Genomic DNA, 22336 nt, shown 5'->3' on the forward strand with positions numbered 1-22336 from the left:
ATGGGATGGCGTAATGAAGTTCGCAGATGGAGGGTGGAATGAGCTGTGTAGATAGGAGGGAATAACGACAAGCATTAAAGGAAGGATTTAATACCGTGAAAAAATACATGGCGTAAGAAGATGTGAGGACTGAAAGGAGCAGCAGAACAAAGGGACATTGGTGAAGGGATGGGAAATAACTAGGTGGGCCGATGGAGCACTCTAATGAGATGCTGGAATGAAAAGGCGCACTGAGGTAGGCCCATTTAGGGAATAATTAGACACACACGCAGGAGGATAATGAGGTATCCGGGTGCTGATCAGACACTCCGTAGCATTCAGCTTTTACTAAGGAGCGGGGGGTGGTGGTGGTCAGAACAGAGACACTGCAATTCTTCATCCAGAAAAGAGAAGGCCAACCAGATGATTCGACCGCAGCCTGGAAGTTGATGAAGTAATAGTTTTATAGTTGCTGTTTACAGGGCACTTATTCTGTGCCAGGTGCTGTTCTAGGAGTTTAACGAAGGCATTATCTCATGTCAGCTTCCTAACAGCCCTGTGAGGGAGGCGGCTTTGTTCCTAGTTTGTAGATGAAGGAATTGCACCTTGCGGGGAGTAACCGACTTATCCAGATTCCCAGAGAATGTTGGCATGATTCAGGCCAAGTCCACTGGATTTCGATTGCCTTTGCCTGTCTCAGCATCTTGCAAGAGGAGGCAGTAGGATCACTTACCCTAGAACAAGCAAGATCAGTCATCCAAGATGCAGGGCCACAGGCCCACTCTAGTGAGTACATTTTGGAAGATCTGCAGAGACCCCAGAAACTTTTTATTTTCTTCCTTTTTTTTTTTTTTTGCTATAGGCTGTGTGTGCTCCCCAGACAGAGGAAGAAAAAGTGACAAATCATCCCTTTTTTGGGGTATGGCCATGCCACAATCCCTTCTTCCCTTCTTCTCTAGTCTCCTCTCAGGATTTTGGGCACACATGCACAGTGGACCTGGCATGATTTTCAAGGTGCCAGGTCTGGGACTCAAACCATGAGTTGGCCATGTGGGATCCAACACCTTTACCTCCATGCCGCCTGCTGGCCCAGAACTTGCATTTTTAATAAGTTGCTCAGGGACTTTTACATGCACTAAGGCTGGAAACTACTCAGTGAAACCATGCTAAAGGGAGTGGTAGCCACGAGGAATCAGGGTGGTTCCAAGGGGACTTTCCATTGGTGAAAGGAATTAGCAAACTCTAGTTTGAGGCATCAAATGGTTCTGTGGACTGTAATTTAACAGAGATTTATTTTTTAAAAAACCCTCTTCCCTTTCCTTTCAGATTGATCTCCAATAGAAACTTCAAATTATACTGCATGTAGTATAAAAATGTAAAAATGGGGGCCAGGCGATCGGGCAGCAGTAATGCAACTGAAGTCTCCTGGGAAAGGCCCTAGTGCCACACCTTGGGACCTTTCCTGGGCATCCTTGTGTGCAGACATGTGCCTATGATCTGGGCCAGCTGGGACTGGAGGTGGTTTGGGTCTCCCCCATTGAAGGTGCTATCTTTCTTTCTATATAGTCCTCTCTCATGGAAAAACAAACAAACAACAAACAAAAAACAGACAAAAAAAACCTTTAAAAGAATGTAAAAGTATATTGAAAATCACTAGCTATAAGAAATGTGTGCCGAATTGAAAAGATGATTCCATATTTCTATAATGCCTAAGGGGAAGAGGCAATGTGTCCTTAGAACCAAAACTACTAATCCTCATGCAACTTTCAGCGTTCTAAAATGAAATGTGCTTAGTGCCACTGCTCTTTTTCTTCATATACCTAGTATTAAGATTTTTTTTACATAAAAACCATAATTTAGATTTTGAAAAGAATGTTAAACATGGAAGATCATTCATATGTTAGTGACACAGACTTTTCTCAAGACCTTTTTGCAAGTCCCTATGTAACTTTCAGAGTATATTCATAAGCCACACAGGAAAACAAGTCTCTTAAAAAAGAAAAAAAAAAAGAAAGAAAAAGAAAGAAAACACGTTTCTTTAGCAACACCCAGCTTTTAACTTGAAAAACCTATTTTTCAGTTTGACTAGTCTCCTTTTACATTACACCTGGCCCCAGATAACTTTGGGGCTATTTGTGAAAATAAAGCTCATTTTTGAAAGATAAAATCTTTCAGGGCCAAAAGGTGGTGTGGTGGTCAAGGCGGTGGATTCTCACATGGCCATTACAGTTCATGTCCCAGACCCAGTGGCTTGAGAATCACGCCAGGCGTGTGTGCATGTGTGCTCAAAATCCCGAGAGGAGAAGGGATTGGAGCATGGCCAGCCCCCTGGTGGGTGATTCTCATTTCCCTCTCTCTGTCTCTCTTTGGTAAACACATACATGGCAAAACCCCTAAAAACAAAACAAGAGAAACCCGTTGTTATGACTGAGAATACAGTCACAAAGCATTTATTGAGTGGCGGCTCTGCCCTGGGGCATGACAGGTGCTGAGGGTTACAGATTTGATAGGAAGACCTTGATCTAGAGCACAGAGACCTTAAAATCACACCATCCTGCCATAGGTTGATGGCTGCTTTATTGGCAGAAGGTATGAAAGGGTATCGGACATGGCAAAAGGGCATCGATTTTGTTTGGAGACATCTTGCAGAGGACGTGCAATAAAATAGAACTGGCTAGGGCCAGCTGGTGGTGCAGTGGTTAAGGTGCTGGACTCCCACATAGTGGACCATGGTTCGAGTCCTGGACACAGTGGCTTGAAACTCACGCCAGGAGTGTGTGCATGTGTGCCCCAAATTTCGAGAGAATAAAGGAGAAGGGATTGAAGCATGGCCATCCTGGGGGGATGGTTTCTCATTCCCTCTCTCTTCTCTCTCTCTGTGTGTGTGTATCTCTGTCAACTGCATGGACCCTATAGCAAAAATCTCTCTTTAAAAAAAATAGAACTGTCTACTGTTTGTTGAGCTCACACTATGTGAGGGAGTCCTCAAAAAATTCATGGGAAATGCATATTATTGAAAAATTATGCATGGATTTCAAAATGTTTCACACCAAAAGAAACTTTGACTCCATTTTTCAGTGGGTTTTTATAGTCACTGGCAGTCATGTATTGTGTTTTTTAAATCTTGCAGCCTCCCTGTGAAGTGGGTGCTAAACTAGCCTGCACTTTGCAGATGCAGATGAGGCACAGAGGAGCTGGACAAAAGAGCAGTTAGTAAGTGGTGGAGGCAGGCTTCGAACTTGAACCCTGAGTTTCCCGCTACCATACTTTCACTATGTGTGAACAAAGGTGCTGTTTATTTGAATAGTTTAGTCCCCACTGCTTGTAAGCATTTATACAATATCCATGAGAGCAGCAAGGGAAAAGGAAAAATATTTCACTCATGTACTGATTATTTAAGAAAAAATATCTAAACCACTATCAGGTTAGAACAGACATTTTAGAAGAATTGCATACCTCTGGTCCTCCAGGAATAGAGTTATTTCGTTAACTATTTTCTAAAGTTGTTCTTCTTTTCTTTCTTTCTTTTTTTTTTTTTAATTTCCTTGACTGATGCAGAACATCTGGCTGACTGTGAAGGAATGTTCACGACAGTAGTAAAATTGACATGCTTCATTATAGGACAGTCTGGCTTGTGAAACATGAAGGAAATACAATACATGTGAAAAACCAGGATTTCAACTAAACTGAGAACGTTTCTATGCCAGTTTCGTTAAAAAAAAAAAAAAAAAAGCGTGTGCACACCATCAATACATGTTTAGGGAAGTATGGATAGGGTACATTATTTAGTGTAAGGGCAATACTTTCCTAAGGGAGATATGAATACTCAAAACTGAGGAATATAAACAGTAGTCCAGGACAGAACAAACATTTTTTTTCCCCCTTAGGGAGCATGCATTCACTGGGAAGAGAGAGAGAGACAGAAAATGAGAGGGAATGTGAGAAACCACTCCTGCCCCCTCCTCGGGAGAATGGCCACACTGCAATCCCTTCTCTTCCTGGAATCTTGGGCATGCACACACACGCACATGCACTTGATGTGAGTTTCAATCCACGGGGTCTGGGACTCGAACCGTGGTAGGCCATGCGGGAGTCCAGTGACGCAACCGCTATGCCATCTGCTGGTCCCAAGAAAACTGTTTTTTAGTGGTGACTAGGACTGCCACTTAGTCAGGTTCGATGTGTTTACAAAATCATGTGTGAGCACTCAATATAATGGCCCATGTGTATAGAATTGTTTAAATTGTTTAAATGTACAGGGGTCCTGTACATCAGGACCCCTGATGTACAGCTGTTATGGGAAAGAAATGAACTCAAATGAAGGTAGAGCTCGTGTTTAGGGAGGCAAAGTGGAGAATTTGGCTGGACTTTCAAACTCAATGGTCCAAAGGCATCAATAAAAGTCATGCTTAGAAAAGTCTCCGAGGGCCATGCTCTTCTTTCATGGATGCCTCTCCTTCGACTTTCTTCTCTTGCTGTTCAGCATGTTAATCCCAGATGAACTATTATGCACTAGAGCAGAGGAATGAGAGTCCACTGATACCTCATAAACTATGATAAAAATGTACCTCCTGCTAAGGTCAGCCTCCCAGTGTTCCTAGCATTGCAAGCCTTAGCCAGGGAGTGTGGCACACAAACAAGTCCCTGTGGCTGTCATCTGTCTCACTTAACCATGGTCAGCAGTTTGAGCTGTTGTTTCAAGCAATGAGCAGAGAATGTGTTAGGGCTCAGAGGGGAAGCAGGGGGTCTTGCAAAGACACCAGAGGAAGCACTCAGAAAAGAACTATTTTTCAGGCACAGATGGAGGTGCAGTGGTAGCACAGCTGAACACATAGGGACCCTGGGTTTGTGTCCCTGCACCTCCCTGAGCATGCCAGGCATGTGTGCCTCTGGACCAGGTGAGCCTGAGGATGGATGGGGTGATGAGCACCGTGCTTTTCCTCCTCTGCACTCTAAAGACTATCTTTTTCCAAATTGGTTTTCCTATGTGTAGATGTTTACTTTTCAGCATTTACAGTTTTTTGAAGGGGGAGGTCTGGATATTTCCCTTCCATTTTTGCAAAAACATAGATCTCTCCTACCTTGGAATTTTTCATGATTATCATTTAACAAGAAGACAAAAATCTGAACTTGGATGAAATCATCTCAGCACCTGAAGAGCTCATCATGGCTAGAGAAAATCAGACCTGTGCTTTATTTTAACCTCATCTCGGACCCCATGTGGATCCGCATCATTGCCTGACAGACTTTGTGTTTCTCTAGGAAGCTCATGTGCCTTTCTCTAAGACTTTCATTTCAGATTTCCTCTTTTCTCCAATCTGCTGCATTCCACCCTTCTTCCCTCACCCCACTTTCAGCTGATGGCCTCCCCTCATATTACACTGAAAAAGTTAGACACCTTAAAAGGAGCTCATTTTTCCACCATCAAATCTACTGATGGGTCAGGGTCTGCACGCAGTCACCTTTTTCCCATCTGCCTCATCATTCTCACCCTTCCTCTCGCATCGATCAACAGCTTATGCACATACTCTGGGCGCTTCTGTTTTAGTTGGATGGACACGTCTTGATCTGGCTGCCAAATCCCATGCAGTTCCTTTCTCTCTCTTCTTGGACATTCTCTCGATATCTGCGACCTCTATAAAGCAGAACTCATCCCTTACCTAGGTGTTTCCCCTCCATGTTCTCTTCTTAGATGGCTTTAATCTTCCCATGGTTTTCATCTTCTGTAGGCCAGTGATACACTCATCTATTTTGGATCTAAGCCACTTCATATTTAGATATCCAATGGACAGGACAATTCCAATGGGCTCTCTCATAGGCATTGGAAACTTAGGGTGTTCAAAAGTCTTGCTTCCTTGCCTCTTCCTATCCACATACCCTTCCAGAGTTAATTTTCTTCTAGTTTTAATAATCTTTTTTTTTTAAGAGGTTTTTGCCTTAGGGCATGTGTGCTCACCAGAGAGAGAGAGAGAGAGAGAAGGACAGAGACAGAGACAGAGAGAAGGAAAGTGAGAAATCACCCCCAATGGGGGGGGTGGCCATGCCATAATCCCTTTTCCTCCATTCTCCTCTTGGGATCTTGGGCATGCACACACATGCACCCAGCATGATTTTCAAGCCACTGGGTCCAGGACTCGAACCATGGTTGGCCATGTGGGAATTCAGGGATATATAACTGTTACATCACCTGCTGGCCCCCCAGTTTTTTTTTTTAAGAGATTTTTTTTTGCTATAGGGTGTAAGTGCTTGTCAGAGAGACAGAGCAAGACAGAGAAAGAAAGCAAGAAATCTCCCCCTGGGGGGATGGCCATGCCACAATCCCTTCTCCTTCATTCTCCTTTTGAGATCCTGGGTATGCATGCACACAGTTACACGTACCTGGTGTGAACTTTAAGTCACCAGGCCAGGACTCGAATTGTGGTTGACTAAATAGAAGTCCAGTGACCTAACCATTAAGCCATCTGCTGGTCCTGACCTCCAGTTTTAATCATCTTAAATGATACTACCATGTTCAAGAATTCACATCAGCCTTGAGTCCCTGCTTCTCTATCTCTGCATCCCATCCATTAGTTTGTTATAACACTTTTACCTCCAAAATATATATGGAATGTGGCATTTATTTTTCTCCCTACCAGGACCATCGAAGTTCAAGCTCCCCTCTTCTCTCGCTTGGGTGAGCAGTATTCTCCTTTGTGATGTCCTTAATTCTACTTTTGCCCATTTTAGACCTAGTCTCCACACAGAAGACTCAGTGACCTTTTAAAAGGCCTGGATGCAATGGACTGAAGACTTAAGTCCTTTCCAAATTCTGTGTGCAAATCCTCACTCTCAAGGTGATGGTGTTGGAAGGTGGAGATTTGGGGAATTGATTAGGTTTTGGGAATGAATGAAATGTTCCTGAATGGGATTAGTGCCCTTATGAAAGGTAGAAGAGAAACTTCTCTCCCCTTTCACCATGGGAGAACTCAGCAGGATACTGTCCCTGAGCTAGAAAGGTGCCCCTCACCGGTGCTGAATCTGCCTTGATCTTGGATATACCAGCTTCCAGAACTGTGAGAAATGAATTGCTGTTGTTTATAAGCTACCCAGCTTGTGTGGTTATTTTTAGACAGAGTCTTGCTATGTCTTCTCCTGTATCAGCCTGGTGAGTATCTGGGACTACGGACACATACCACCTTATTCAGGCTTTAGAGTAGACCAGGAATCAAACTCGAGCCTCCCATGTGGCCTCTGCCTGCCAAATAGCAGCATCTACTAGTGGTACTACCTGCCTGGGCCAGTGTATGGTATTTTTCAAAGTAATCTGAACAAACTAAAATACTGGGTAGTATCTGATGCTCAAAATTCTTTAGTGGCTTCTTGTCAAGACCAGAGGTGAATTTCCCCAGATGATTTCTCCAGTTTTCACGCTCTCCTCTGTTCACTGCTCCACCCTAGGCCTCACATCCTAGGCCTCACACCCAATGCTGGTTGGGGAGTGTGTTCATTCCTGGGTGACTATCCACTCTGATGTAGAAAGAAGAAACTATTAGAACCTTCACTTTTGGTTATTTTTCATCTCGTCCTTTAAAATTTCTACTAAAAATGTTTATTTCCTACATTAGAGAGAGAGAGGTACTTTTGACAGAGTCATCATGCGGTGACCCTCCCAATAGCTGTGAAGCTTGCCTGGATCACGGGCACACCTGGTGTGCTCAGGAAGCCCTGAGACACAAATCTGGAACCTTCCCATATTGCCTCCAGCATCATTCAGCAGCACCCCTACTGCCTATGTCACCACAGCTGGGCCATAAAAATTTCTATTTTTAAACATGTTTTATAGTGAAGAAACAAGTGTTTAAAACAGCTGGGCCATAAAAATTTCTATTTTTAAATATGTTTTACAGTGAAGTTACAAGTGTTTAAGATAATATGTGCATGTAGTTTATAAGGAAGTAAATATGCACATTACTTTTTTCTTATTCAAGATAGTGTGTGTATATGCATGAGAGAGACAGAGAAAGAAGAACCCTCATCAGGGTCTCGTGAGCCACAGTCGCCTGGACTTAGCCCTCCAGCTCATGAGGATTTGGGCTCCTGACATGTAGGCCATGTACTTTCCAACCCTGCAGCTTCGTACGCCACAGACTGCGCCACAGAGTCTGGGCCCAGCGTCCACGTTGAGTGTGCTTGTGTTTCTGGTGGGATGTGTAATTTACATTTGAATAAAATCCTCTAATACACCAAGCTTTTTCCTTTTTATTATTCTTCCTTTTTTTGGTTTGGTTTTGTTTTTGATTTTTGGTTTAGGGCCTTTGCGCAAATGGTTCTCTTTGCCAGGAAAACTCATCTGACATTTGCTCAGAAACATCTTCCTTCACCCACTTTCTTCAGGCATTTTTTTTTTTTTAATAGGATCTATCATCCTGGAATTGTATATTTGTGTACTGGTATGTTCTATCTCCATCAGGGAAGGAGCCTGATTATTTATATCCAGTGCTTGGCATAGTGCAGGCAGAGCAAAAAATATTTTTGACAATGAATACATATAAAGTCATTTTACTATGATTTCACTGAGTTGTTTTTTTACCTCCCCCTGGTTTTCTCCATGTTATTGCTTATGCCATTTTTCCATTGGGGGGATTGATTTTCCTCTTTTATTTTATTTAAAAAAATTCGCTCCATATTTGAATGTCCTTTCAGTCAGCTCCCTCCTTGAACAAGGAGCGTGCCAGACATTCGCATCTGTAGTCACAGTGCATCTTCAATCGTGCCTTCCAAAGCCCTGACCTTCAGTTCCTATCATGATTTACAGTTCTCCTGTAGCTTAACACTTCATCATTGGATCCCTCTTTGGCCTAGCTTCTTCTTTACACTTTTTTCTTCTTTCCTTTTTTTTTTTAAAAATTATTTACTTCACCTTTACTACTGCCTATCAAATTTTCTGCTTCTGAGTTTATATCCTAGAAAGTCTAAAAACTCCCACCCTTATCAAGATTTCTGAAATCCAAGCCCCACTCCCAGCTAGCTTGCTCTGAAAGTAGGCCTAACCTAACTAGCGTCTCCCACTGATTCACAGCCTCTCCCCGGAGGCTGACCTTCTACGACATTTGGAGACTTCATTTCTCTGAAGACTTTGCCTTGCTACATTTATATATAATAAGCCTACCCCGTATTTACTTACTTACGTATTTATTTATTCAAGCACATTAACACCTTAACTCAAAACAGTAAATCTAAGCCTTTGGGAGCATCAGAAGGTCTCTTTTTTGTTCCACCCAGAATTGGGGCTTCAGTTTATTTATGCCTCAACTCTCCAGTCAATTGCCCTGGGAACTGTCAAGTGTGTTTGTAGCAACGTGGACTGAGAATAAATCCCCAAATGTTAGCCAGATGGGGCACATTTTATTTCAGCAGTAAAATTTAATTTAATTTTGTTGTTGTTGTTGTTTCTGTAATAGGCATAGTTTTGAGACCTCATTTCCATGGCATATGGAATTTCTCCATGCTTTGGGAACTGGAACATATGTGATAATAAAAGCTCTTTCTATCTCAAATTCTGGCCCTTTAGCAATCTCTCAACCAACTTTATCAACGGTCTGGTCCTCTGGGGATCAGAGTGCTGCTATCTCTGCAGGGTTGAGCAGCACATGTGCTGGGATAGAATGATTCAGTTACCTCTAGCTGCTCCACGGAGGGCCTTCGGATTTCTTCAGTGTCAACTGGTTTTCCATCCTCTCTGAAATCCTCATTTTATAATATAACTTGATTTCTGAGAATGGAATTTGCTTTAAGTAAGCTATTCATAATAATAAATAAAATTTTTTAAAATGTAAGCTGTTCACATACATTTATTATTTTCCCTTGGTTATAAAAAAAAATTACTTAGGAAAAGATTTAGAAACTACTAATCCCATCAATCAGCACTAACCATTGTTACCATTTGGGTTCATTTCTCTTGCTGTTGTCTTAAAGGCCAATGCTCCAGACAATATTTTTTATATAAATACTTTTGTATCCTTTAATATGTTATTTCCTGTATGTTTCATGTCATTAAACATTTGCCATAAATGTGATGTTTTATGACTTTTTAAAAAATTTGCCAGAGGGCATGTGTGTTCCCTGGAGAGAGAGAGAGAGAGAGAAAGAGAGAGTGAAAAAGTGCATCCCATGTGAGATTGCCATGCCACAATCCTGTCTCCTCCATTTCTTCTTCTGGGATTTTAGACATGCATGTACATGCGCCTGGCATGCTTTTCAAACCACTAGGTTTGGATTTGAACCATGAAGCAGGCCAGATGGGGTCGAGTTGCCTTAACCACCACACCATGAACTTGCCTTTCATGGCTTCTTAATATTCTTTTCAATGGAAGTACAATACTTTCATTGTCCAATTTTAGACACTTAGGCTACAATACTCTTTGTGTGTGTGTATTACGTTTTGGACACATTTCAGATTATTTGTTTAGAACAGATTCCTAGAACTGGAATCACTGTGTTAAAGGATAGGAATATTTGTAAGACTCTTGACTGGTATTGCTAAATTGCTTTTTTAAAATGCTGAAATAATTTACACTCCAACAGAAATGTCTGAAAGTGCCTAAACCTTCTTGCTCTAGCTAGCACTGATTATTATATTTTTAAAAAATGGGCTTAAAAGGGCAATTCTTTGTAAACCATGGTACTTTGGCTCCTAGTGAGACTGAATACTTCTTTGGGACTGTGGGTGGTGAACAGTCATGTGTTGCTTAATGATGAGGATATGTTCTGAGAATGTGTCATCAGATGTAAAACGTTAGCGTTTTTACACGAACCTAGATGAGGTTGCCTTCTATGCACTTAGACTACATGGTATAGCTGGTTTCTACTTTATGGGTTCACCATTTTCAATGTGGTAAATCTTCGACCAAAATATTGCAAAGCAGTGTGTGCCTGTATAGTTTGTAAGTGATATTTGATGGAAATTTATACTAAAAATGTATGTTTGAAATTTGGAGAGTATTTCCTGATGATATAGGTCGGTTCAAATTAGAAAAATGCAATAACTTGAGAGATGATCTTTTAGGTTCATCTTGCTACTTCTACTCTGAACCTCTCTTAACATACTTAAGATGCATTTGAATTTGTTTTATGAGACTGAGTGAGGTACTGGCTAGGAATCAGAATTCTACCGAATGTTTATTAAAAGATTGTAACGTGTAGCCCCTGTGCTGAGAGCTGTCTATGTATCAAACCATTCAGTCCTCAAAATAGCCATGAGGTAGGTGTTCATATCTCCACTGGACAGAGAAAGAAACTAGGGCACGAAGACAAAGACTGTAAACTAGGAAGTGGCAGAATCTTTTCTGTTTTAAAGAGATTTTTGCTATAGGGTATGTGTGCTCACTGGAGAAACAGAGAGACAGAAAGCAAGAAATCATCCCCAGAGATGGCCAGGCCACAGTCTCTTCTCCTTCACTTTCTTCTTGGTATTTTAGGTGTGCATGCATATGCGCTTGGCATGAGTTTTAAGCTGCTGGGTCCAGGACTTGAACCACAGTTGAGTACATGGGAATCCAGCGGTGTGACCATTACACCATCTGTTGGTCCCATCAGAGCCGTATTTTAAGTGCAGGTAATCTGGTTTTAAGATCTAACCTCTTTAACTATTCTGATAGATGGATGAGACAAGAAAGGGGGGTTATGCTGCCACAACTAACATCAAAACTTCCATTTTTAACAAAGGGTTGTTTCTTGTTCATGCGAAGTGTGTGGTAGGACTGGGTAGCACTCCAGAGCAGCATGGAGTGACTCAGAACTCCAACCTGTTTCCATCTTCTGGCAACTCAATATAACATTCGCTTCTACAATCACCATGAAAGAGGAAGAGAGGGAACACAGAGAATATGCATTGGCTCTTAAAAGCTTCCACTTTGAGTGACAAGTGTCCCTTCTCATATTTCACTGGCTGAAGCAAGTCACATGGCCAAGCCTTACAGGAAGAGGTAAGGCCAATGTAGTCGGCAGAGAGGAGAGAAGAACCAGATGTAGTGGGGAGAGCTCTAACACACCATGGTATCTGCCTGAGTTATACCTCTGCCTTCAGCAGCTCTCTCTCTCTCTCTCTTTTTTTCTTTTTTAAGAATTATTTATTCATTTATTTTAATTTGACCAGAGAGAGGCACACACACACACACACACACACACACACACACAGAGAGAGAGAGAGAGAGAGAGAGAGAGAGAGAGAGAGAGAAAAGAGAGAGTGAGGGAAAGTGAGAAAGCAAGTCACCAGGTCCAGGACTCGAACTGTGGTCAACCATATGGGAGTGTCCAGCACCTTAACAACCAAACCACCTGCTGGTCCCTCAACAGGTCTCTTTGCTTCCCATTTTAGTATCTGGAAAATGACAGGCCTTGTTTATTTATTCACTAGATGTCTGTTATTTACTGAGAGCCTACCATGGGCCAGGCATCATGTGACCCTGGCAGTACAAGGGTAAACATGGTGGAATTCCGACTCTCGAGCAGCTTGAAATTTAATAGATGTCTTGATAATTATTGTTGGTTCTAAAATTCCAAGATTCTCAAAAACACAAGAGCAAACTGTCTGGAATGTTATAGTCTAGCTTTGTAGGCATTTTCTCAGGAGTGTTTGGAGTGTTTTCTCTCTTCCTTGTGTACCTGAATCCACCTGGTTGCATGAAACTCCATCACAGCAGTGGATAAGCACATTTCCACCACTTCAGAGTTGCTCGTGTGTGTCTATACAGGCACGTATTATGGGAATAAAGCAGACTTTGCTCCATTCTCAGAACCACTTTAAATTTAGCGTAAAGAACTTTTTTTTTTTTGGAGAAGTTTTTGCTATAGGGCGCATGCGCTCGCCAGCCAGACAGAGACAGAGAGACAGAAAGCAAGAAATCACCCCCCAGGGAGGATGGCCATGCCACAATCCCTTCTCCTCCATTCTCCTCTTGGGATCTTGGGCACGCACGCACACGCGCCTGGCGTGAGTTTTAAGCCACTGGGTCTGGGACGCGAACCGCGGTCGACTACATGGGAGTCCAGCGACATAGCCATTACGCTAACTGCTGGTCCTATGCAAAGAACTTTTTATAAAAAATGGAGAAAAATCAATTTGATTGAGGAATACCCAGACAGATAACTATGCCACGTAATGTACATTCCAGAAACAAAAGTATTTCTTTCTATTACACATGAATAAACCATGTGTATTATAAACTTAAAAAATTTCAAAAAAATGTTGGCTTACAGTAAATTCTTCCTTAGAGGAATTGTTATTGATATAAAATAGAAGAGCTATGAGTAAGTATATTTGCAAGCATGTATGAGACTAGTTTGCCGAGAATTTTTGGCTTTTGTTGTTTTCCTCTTAGAACTTGAAGCAGGCTGCCAAGTTTTAATTCACTAGTTGCCTCTAGTTAAAATACAGCTCACAATGAAAAATGTATGAGAATTTAAGGCATTGTTTTTAAACATGATGCAACAGTTGAAAAATTGAATGAAATGTCTGAAGAATTCCATTTTACTTTACACTGATGCAATTGTGGCATTTTCTTTATTTGGAATACTGCATGTTGATCTCTTAAACCAAAGCCAAAACATAGTGATGCAATAGTTGGATGTGTCTCTAGTCTCTTTCAGACCATTATAAACTTTGGATTAATCACATCCATTTCTCATCCTGTTACAATTCTTTAGCATTTAAGAGCTATTAAATTAGTTTCATAGTATACCAGTTTTTTTTTTAAATTAACTACTTGTTCACACTTGGAATTTATTTAAATATGGCATGTTTATTCTCTTTCTCAATAATAAAACAAGGATGGAGACTATGATCATATATTCTCAGAGCATTTGGTTTGTACAATAAGCATCCAATACTTATTATGGGCCTTCTTTTTTACATTATTATTATTTTTTTAATATTAGACTTTTTTTTTTTTTTAAAGACTTTTGTTATAGGGTCAGTGTACTTGCTGGAAAGACAGAGAGAGACAGAGAGATAGAAAGTGAGAAATCACTCCCCAGGGGGGATGGCCACACTACAATACCTCCTTCTCCATTCTCCTCTCAGGATCTTGGGCACGCATGCACACACACTGGTGTGAATTGTAAGCTGCCGGGTTTGGGACTTGAACCATGGTCGACTATATGAGAACTCAGCAACGTAACCATTATGCTATCTGTTGGTCCCAAAATATTGGACTTTCTTAAAAACGAAATAAGAATAATTAGAATCTTTTGGTATGGGAAGAGTTTAAAAAGAGAAGAAGGTAATATTTATTAAAGGCCCATAACCATTCTTGGCTCACAATACAACATACAGATTCCATTTGATTGATCCAGTCTACTACCAGGAGGTCAAGTGCTGCCTCGTGAATCCCGAATTCATATCTCCAGTCCTGGCTTTCTTCCCGAGGTGCACACTAGCATTTCAACCACCATCATCACTTGGCTATCCACAAACAGCTTGGCCTCAAAACATGTAAACCAGAATGCTTTATCTTCACCCATTCGGCTTCCCGTGTGGTCTCTCTTTTTCAGGATAGTGCCAGCATCTATTCAGCCGAATAATGTACATGGAGTCATCCTTGAAGCCCCCATTTTCTTTATCATGACCGAGTCCTATCAATTAGCTCTTTGATCTATCCTCTTCCTACAACTTCCAGCTTTAGTTCAGAACTTCTATCTCAGTCCATTTGTGCTGCTGTAATAAAATACCCAAGACTAGGTAATTTATAGGTAAAAGAAATGTATTCTTCACAGTTCTGGAGGCTGGGAAGTCCAGGATCAAGGCACAGGAAGGTCTGGTGTCTGGTGAGGGCTCCGTCTCTGCTTTCCTTATGGTGTCTTGAGCACTGCATTTTTTTTTTTTTTTTTTTTTTTTTGCTACAGGGCATGTGCGCTCGCCAGCCAGACAGAAAGAGACAGAAAGCAAGAAATCATCCCCCAGGGGGGATGGCCATGCCACAATCCCTTCTCCTCCATTCTCCTCTCGGGATCTTGGGCATGCACACGTGCCGGGTGTGAGTTTAAGCCACTGGGTCCAGGACTCGAACCTTGGTCAACCACATGGGAGTCCAGCGACATAGCCATTATGCTAACTGCTGGTCCCTTGAGCATTGCATCTTCACATAACAGATGGCAGAAAGGAAAAAGGGCCTAGCTAGTTCCTTCCAGCCCTTTCATCAGGTTGCTGATCCCATTCATGAGGGTTCTGCTCCCATGATTGAATCATCTCCTCAAGTTCCACCTCATAATATTATCACGTTGGCAATTAAGTTCTGATATATGAATTTTGGAAGAACACATACACTGAAACCATAGCACCTTAATTTCATACTTGACAACAGTGCTAGCTACCTAAGTAGCCTTTCTGTTTTCAGGCAGGCTTCCACTAATCCCTGCTGTATGTAGGCCTGTTTCTTTCTTTATAAGAAGATCTGAGGGTACCTCTATTTCTAGTTTCACATTATTGAATGTTTAGGTCTAGTTCCATACTCTGGTTTTGTTCACATTCAGTTGTTGGCTCAGGAGCTCTCAGGCAACTGTCCTGAGTGGTGCCCGTGTTTCTGCACTCTTAAAAGGCTCTTGTCGTTCACATTACACTTGCCTGCCTCAACAGAGTACTTTCTCACTCTACTACTCTCACTCTCTCTTCTTGCCTCCCTTATCTTCGTCATCAAGGACGAGGGAATGAAAGGAAATATGAAGGGAAGAAATGAAAAGAATCAAAAACTTGGAGCCCCCTTCCCTGTTGATCTTTTTTTTTTTTTTCTATCTTTGAGTTTTTTGTTTTCTTTTGTTTTGGAGAGATTTTTGCTTATAGGCACATGTGCTCACCAGAAAGACAAAGAGAAACAGAGAGACACAAAGCAAGAAATCACCCCCCCCACCCCGAGGGGATGACCATGCCTCAATCCCTTCTCCTCCATCCTCCTCTCGGAATTTTGGGCACTCATGCATGCACACCCAGCATGAGTCTTTTTTTTTTTTTTTCTTTTAAGAATGATTTAATTAATTATTTTACTTATTTATTTAATTTGACCAGAGAAGGACAGAGTCACACACCCATACACACACACACACACACACACACACACACATAGGGAAAGTGAGAAAGCAAGCTGGCAGGTCTGGGACTTGAACCATGATTGGCCATGCAGGAGTCCAGTGCCCCCAACCACCATGCTAGCTGCCACTTCCCCCATTTTTATTAGAGTTAGTTTATTTAACTTTATTTATTTATTTATTTATTTATTCCTAGCATGAGTTTTAAGCCAACGGGTCTGAGACTCAAGCTGTGGCCAACTATGTGGGAGTCCTACGACCTAATCATTACGCCATCTGCTGGTCCCTATCTTTGAGTTACTTGGTAAAATGTTTTCCTTTCCATACAGTGCATGCAGTTTATGTGTGGTTCCAAGTGGGCTGTTCTGGGTCAGTCTGTGAGTCTCAAAGGGCTCTAACCCTGTTTACGGAGGGCATCTTGAGCACATGATGGCACCATATGAAAATCATTACTTAATAAGTGCTTTCTAATAATAATAACAGAGGGTAAAGGAAAGCAGGAGAAAAACTAAACTGTCAAGAAAAGGGCAAAGCGTTCCAAGGCAATCTTCAATGTGTTTAGAGTCACATGTTCAAGAGAAGAAGTATTTACCTTCTGCTGGGGAAACGTGGACTCCATGATGGCGGTTTCAAAGCTGTGAGCTCCCCTTGCCTGCCCTGCCTGCGTCTTCTCCCACAGAGCTCTGAGGAATTGCACAGAAGGACTCTGAATGGACAGGGGCTCAGGAAACAGGCTCTGAGAGGGCATTACAGAGAGAAATGGAACACGTTAGCTCTCCTCCCAACCACACTGCCATTGATTTCAAGGCACTACTTAGGTTTGGTTTGAACTTTCACGTGCTTTAAACCTAAGACAACAAAGCGATCTATCTTGAAGATGAAACACGTGATGTATTGTAAGCTTTTCCTTTTCTAACAGAAAATTAAAACTAATAGGATTTTTAAGGCAGATGATATTGAGCTCTATAAATATGTCCAACTTTTGTAGTACCGTGTTTATCTTGATGTTTCCTAAGAAAGTTACTTAATTGGATAATAGTTAATGTAAATATTCATATTTATTTTGTCAAAGATCTTCGAATTAAGTTATAAAATTAAAACTAGAATATAAAAATCAAGTCTATACAGAGTAGATCATGAAGAAATTAAATAAGAGTTCATAATTCAATGACTTAAATATCAACAGTGTGAGTTGGGTGAATGGGGAAAACAAAGACATATTAATTCAATAATATATAATGGGTGAATATTCTTAAAGCTTTAAGATACTTTCTCTAAGTGTTGGGCAATACGGTTGTTAATGTAAAGAGATTCGTATTTCCATATATTTCACTCAAGTCAATAAAGTTAAATTTCTGAAGAAAGATTTAAACTTGTGTCTGTATATTTACTAATTAATAGTGTGTCTGATAATTATTTACATGATATAATGCTATACTAATAAATTCGCGTCCCGGACCCCGTGGCTTAAAACTCACGCCGGGCGTGTGTGCGTGCGTGCCCAAGATCCCGAGAGGAGAATGGAGGAGAAGGGATTGCGGCGTGACCATCCCCCCTGGGGGGTGATTTCTCGCTTTCTGTCTCTAATGTCTCTCTCTGTCTGTCTGGCGAGCGCACGCGCCCTATAGTGAAAATCTCTCCAAAAAAAAAAAAATAAAAAACAAAGTTAAATTTCCGAAGAAAGATTTAAACTTGTGTCTGTATATTTACTAATTAATAGTGTGTCTGATAATTATTTACATGATATAATGCTATACTAATAAATGTGAGAAGTTTTTCAATTCAAGGAAACAATTTTATAAAATATCTAGTATCATAAAGGGCATAAAAACATTTTATATATTCATAATATATATCTATTAAGCTTTATGTATGACAAAATAATTAGATTGACTTATGAGATGATATTTTATATATCAGTGATTCTCTGAGTGTTGAATTAAGAGAAGAAGTTGAATTAAACTGAATTAAAAAAATTTAATTGAATTAAGAAACCATCGAGGGCCAACCCCAAATTGGGTTAAAGGAGCCAGAGTCCACTTGGCCAGCTGTGTTTGAATCTCTGCCCCAGTGGCTTGAAACACACAGCATATGTGTGCATGCATGTAAAAATTCCTGATAAGATGGAGAAATGGAGACAGGAGTGCCTTCTGCCTCTCTGTATCTCTTTCTGGTAAGTGCACATGCCTTCTGGCAACTGGAAAAAAAAAATTTTTTTAAAGAGACACCCTAGGTGGTCTGTGTGTACAAATCTTCTATTTAGTAAATAAGATTTAGTATTTTTTTTTCAAAAAATGTTATTGTGATCATCAAATTGAGCTATTTTTAACTGAGTGGGAAAAGGCAAGCCTTACAGAATTTAGAACTAAAGCCTACCTTCTTTTTTTTTTTTTTTTTTTTTTTAGAGAGTTTTTTGCTATAGGGCTCATGTGCTCACTGGAGAGACAGAGAAATGCAGAGAGAAAGTAAGAAGTCACCTCCCAAGAGGGGATGGTCACACCACACTCCCTTCTCCTTCATTCTCTTGGGATTTGGGGCATATACACACATGCCCCTGGTATGAATTTTAAGCTATCTGGCTCAGGTCTTGAACCACGGTCAACTATGTGGGAGTCCAATGACATAACCATGACACCATCTGCTGGCCCCAAGGTGGAATATCTTAAACCCTGAGTAAGTAGTCCACAGATTTAAAAATCTTAAGAGCCATTAGCAGATTGATTTTGCAACCTGTAAGGTGGATATAGCTGCTATTTCTTGATTATTATCAGAAACTTATACATTTTTTTCATTTAAAGAAGAGCAGGACATGATTTAATGAACCATTGATCTAAGTATCTGGATTGGAACATGTGAATTTGGGAACTCCATGAATGTATGAAGCAGACAGAGAAGAGAGAACCTGGCTCAGTACACGAGGCCAATGCTGGTCTTGTAATTATCAAGTCAAATTTCTATTTTTATCTGTCCCTAAGCCAAGATTCACCCAGATAACACAGTATCAAAGGTGTGTGTGTGTGGGGGGAGGGGGGATGACAGTAAAATGAAAACAGGAGAAATAGCATAAACACATGCCTTTTGATAATTTTGCTTAAAGAGAAAGACAAAGAATCAGACTAAGTCAATAAAATAAGTCTGAAGGGCAAAACCAACCAACCAACCAAAAAATCCCCCCAAACCACAAACCTAAAACCTTTATCTAGTTTTCTTGGCTTGTTTTTTAGAAAACTGACAACCATTGAGAACAAAGCTGCAGACAAAACTAAATTCAAAATCACAGATGAAAACGATCTGAAAATGTAAGTAAAGTAGAAGTAAGGCCATTATTTTAAGAACAAAAAATCAATGCTGGGACCAGCAGTAGCGTAATGGCTATGTCGCTGGACTCCCACGTAGTTGACCACAGTTCAAGTCACGGACCTGATGGCTTAAACTCATGCCGAGCGTGTGTGTGTGCGTGCCCATGAGTCCGAGAGGAGACTGGGGAAGAAGGGATTGCGGCGTGGCCATCTCCCTGGGGGGTGATTTCTCGCTTTCTGTCTCTGTGTTTCTCTCTGTCTCTCTGGCAAGTGCATGTGCCCTATAGCCAAAACCTCTACCAAAAAAAAAAAGAAAAAATCAATGCTATTTCTTACATTCACATACATTTTGGTTCCTATTAAAATGTGAATTGTCCTGTATGAGATGTTATTAAGTGTTCCTAAGAAGACTTAACTATAAGGAAAATGGTATTCCTAAGGCATGTCTACACTGTCTCTCTCTCTTTTTTTCTTTCTTTCTTTCTTTCTTTCTTTCTTTCTTTCTTTCTTTCTTTCTTTTTTTTCTTTCTTTTTTTGTTGTTGCTATAGGGTGTATGTGCTTGCTAGAGAAAGAGAGAGAGACAGAGGGAAATCAAGAAAGCACCCTCTCCCCCATGGTCATGCCACATCCCTTCTCCATTTCCCCTTCTTTCAGGATTTTGGGCACGCATGCACACATGCCCAGTGTGCTTTTCAAGCTGTCGGACCTGGGATTTGAACCCTTTGGTCAGCCATGGGGCACCCAGCCACCTTGGCCATCATGCCACAGACTGACCCCTTATTATTATTATTTTTTAAAACACATATGCAGCAATGAAAAGATCATAGGATCAGGGGTCAGATGATCTGAATCCTGCCCTTCAGTTTTGTTACTTTAAAAATGATATCTAAGACCCCTTCTCTCACTAACATCTTTTAACCTACATTCAGATTTTATGTGAAAGTTTAATACATCCAAAGCAAGTATTTCCAAATAAGATTCTCTTTGGATGCTAACATTTTTGCATCAAACTCTTCACTAAGCTGAAAATTTCTCTTTACGTAATTTTACCTGTACGGTGATGCTCTGTAGAAATACTGGTATGCCATCTTAACAGTGTCAAAAAGAATACATGACATTAAAATTAATTGAGGTTGGAAGACCGTAGGGTATAAAGACTAGCTGTACATGAGAAGACTATTCCTCTAAATGAACAGTTTTTGTTATTGTTATTCAAAAGCATGTTCTTTTTCATTCTTCTTTTTTTCAAAACTAAGGATATTTGGGACCAGCAGGTAGTGTAGTGATTAAGGTGCTGGATTCTCCCATGTGGCCGACCATAGTTCAAGTCCTGGACCTGGTGGCTGGCTTTCTCACTTTTACTCTCTCTCTCTCTCTGGTCAAATTAAAATAAAGGAATGAAAAAAAAAAAAAAAAAAATTCTTTTTTTTTTTTGGAGAGGTTTTTGCTATAGGGCGCGTGCACTCGCCAGACAGACAGAGAGAGACAGAGAGAAAGCGAGAAATCACACCCCCCAGAGGGGATGGCCATGCCGCAATCCCTTCTCTTCCATTCTCCTCTCGGGATCTTGAGCACGCATGCACATGCACCCGGCGTGAGTTTTAAGCCACCTGGTCCAGGACTCGAACCGCGGTTGACAACATGGGAATCCAGTGACATAGCCATTATGCTAACTGCTGGTCCCAAAACAAATAATTCTTTAAAAGAAAAATAAAACTAAAGATATTCAAGATATCAGTAGGGTAGTTGATAATAACATGCATAGTATCCCCAACTGGACTGGTGAGAAATGTATTTATGTTGGAACATTCACTTTGCAAGCTAAGTGATATACATGACGGAATGTATAAACTAAGCTAAAATAAAATATTTTTTAAAAAAGATAGCAAGGGAACCAGCAGTTAGCGTAATGGCTATGTCGCTGGACTCCCACGTAGTCGACTGCGGTTCATGTCCCGGACCCGGTGGCTTAAAACTCACGCCGGGCGTGTGTGCGTGCGTGCCCAAGATCCCGAGAGGAGAATGGAGGAGAAGGGATTGCGGCGTGACCATCTCCCCTGGGGGGTGATTTCTCGCTTTCTCTCTCTATGTCTCTCTCTGTCTGTCTGGCGAGCGCACGCGCCCTACAGTGAAAATCTCTCCAAAAAAAAAAAAAAAAAGATATCAATAGGGTTGGCCTACAGATTAAAAATCCAGGCTCTTTTATAAGGAAACAATCTTAAAATGTAGAAGTCCATGATAAAATTATTAATGTGATATATATGTATTGCTGTTATCTGCATCACTAAAAAAGATGATAAACTCATAGTGCCCCAGCTTTGGGGAGGCTTGCTGCATGAATGATACACACCTGTTGAAACAGAAACATGATCTGGATCCATGGCTGAGGTTCTTGGCTGATGAGAACAAAGCTGGACTTACTGTATAAGCAGTAGTGACCCTTCAGGGAGCAGGTAAAGAACAACTTTGCAGCACAGCTTTTCGCAGTCTCTAGAAACAAACACAGACAGCATTAACTTTTAGGTTCTTCCCGGTTATACTTCATACATCAAGACACAGACACCTTTAAAAAATATTCTTCAGTTTTCAGTCTGTGTGCCAAACTCCGTATTTGGGGGTGGATCCTTTTCATGGAACACTGATTTAAATGAACACAGGGGCTGGCAGGTGGTATGGTGGTTAAGGGTGCTGGACTCCCACATGGCTGACCGTGGTTCAAGTCCTGAGCCTGGCGGCTTGCTTTCTCACTTTCTCTCTCTCACTCTATTCCTTTCTGGTCAAATTAAAATAAATAAGTAAATCAATGGATAAAGTTAAATAAAATCATTCTTGAAGAAGAGAAGATTTGAATGAAGATGGTTGAAGCAGGTTGCATTCTATCTTTCTCTTATTTTAATTAACAATGTGGGAAGATGGGACCAGCCGATGGCCTAATGCTTTATGTTACTGGACTCCTGCATAGTCAATCACAGTTCAAGTCCTGTACCTGGTGGCTTAAAAC

At 41.0% G+C, this 22336-nt stretch overlaps 1 protein-coding gene across 3 annotated transcripts in view; it reads right to left on the bottom strand.

The window, feature by feature from the left end:
• VEPH1 (ventricular zone expressed PH domain containing 1) overlaps positions 1-22336 on the bottom strand; it is a 213475-nt gene that overhangs the window by 20500 nt on the left and 170639 nt on the right. For all 3 annotated transcript variants that reach the window (XM_027772379.1, XM_006149776.3, XM_006149777.3), the window contains 2 exons: positions 21686-21825; positions 16628-16771 (listed from right to left, as the gene is read on the bottom strand). In XM_027772379.1, coding sequence (XP_027628180.1) covers positions 16628-16771; positions 21686-21825 — 284 coding nt within the window. The remainder of the gene's footprint in view (positions 1-16627; positions 16772-21685; positions 21826-22336) is intronic.

This window comes from Tupaia chinensis, unplaced genomic scaffold, assembly GCF_000334495.1.
Source record: "Tupaia chinensis unplaced genomic scaffold, TupChi_1.0 Scaffold000272_1, whole genome shotgun sequence".
Lineage (NCBI taxonomy): Eukaryota > Metazoa > Chordata > Mammalia > Scandentia > Tupaiidae > Tupaia > Tupaia belangeri.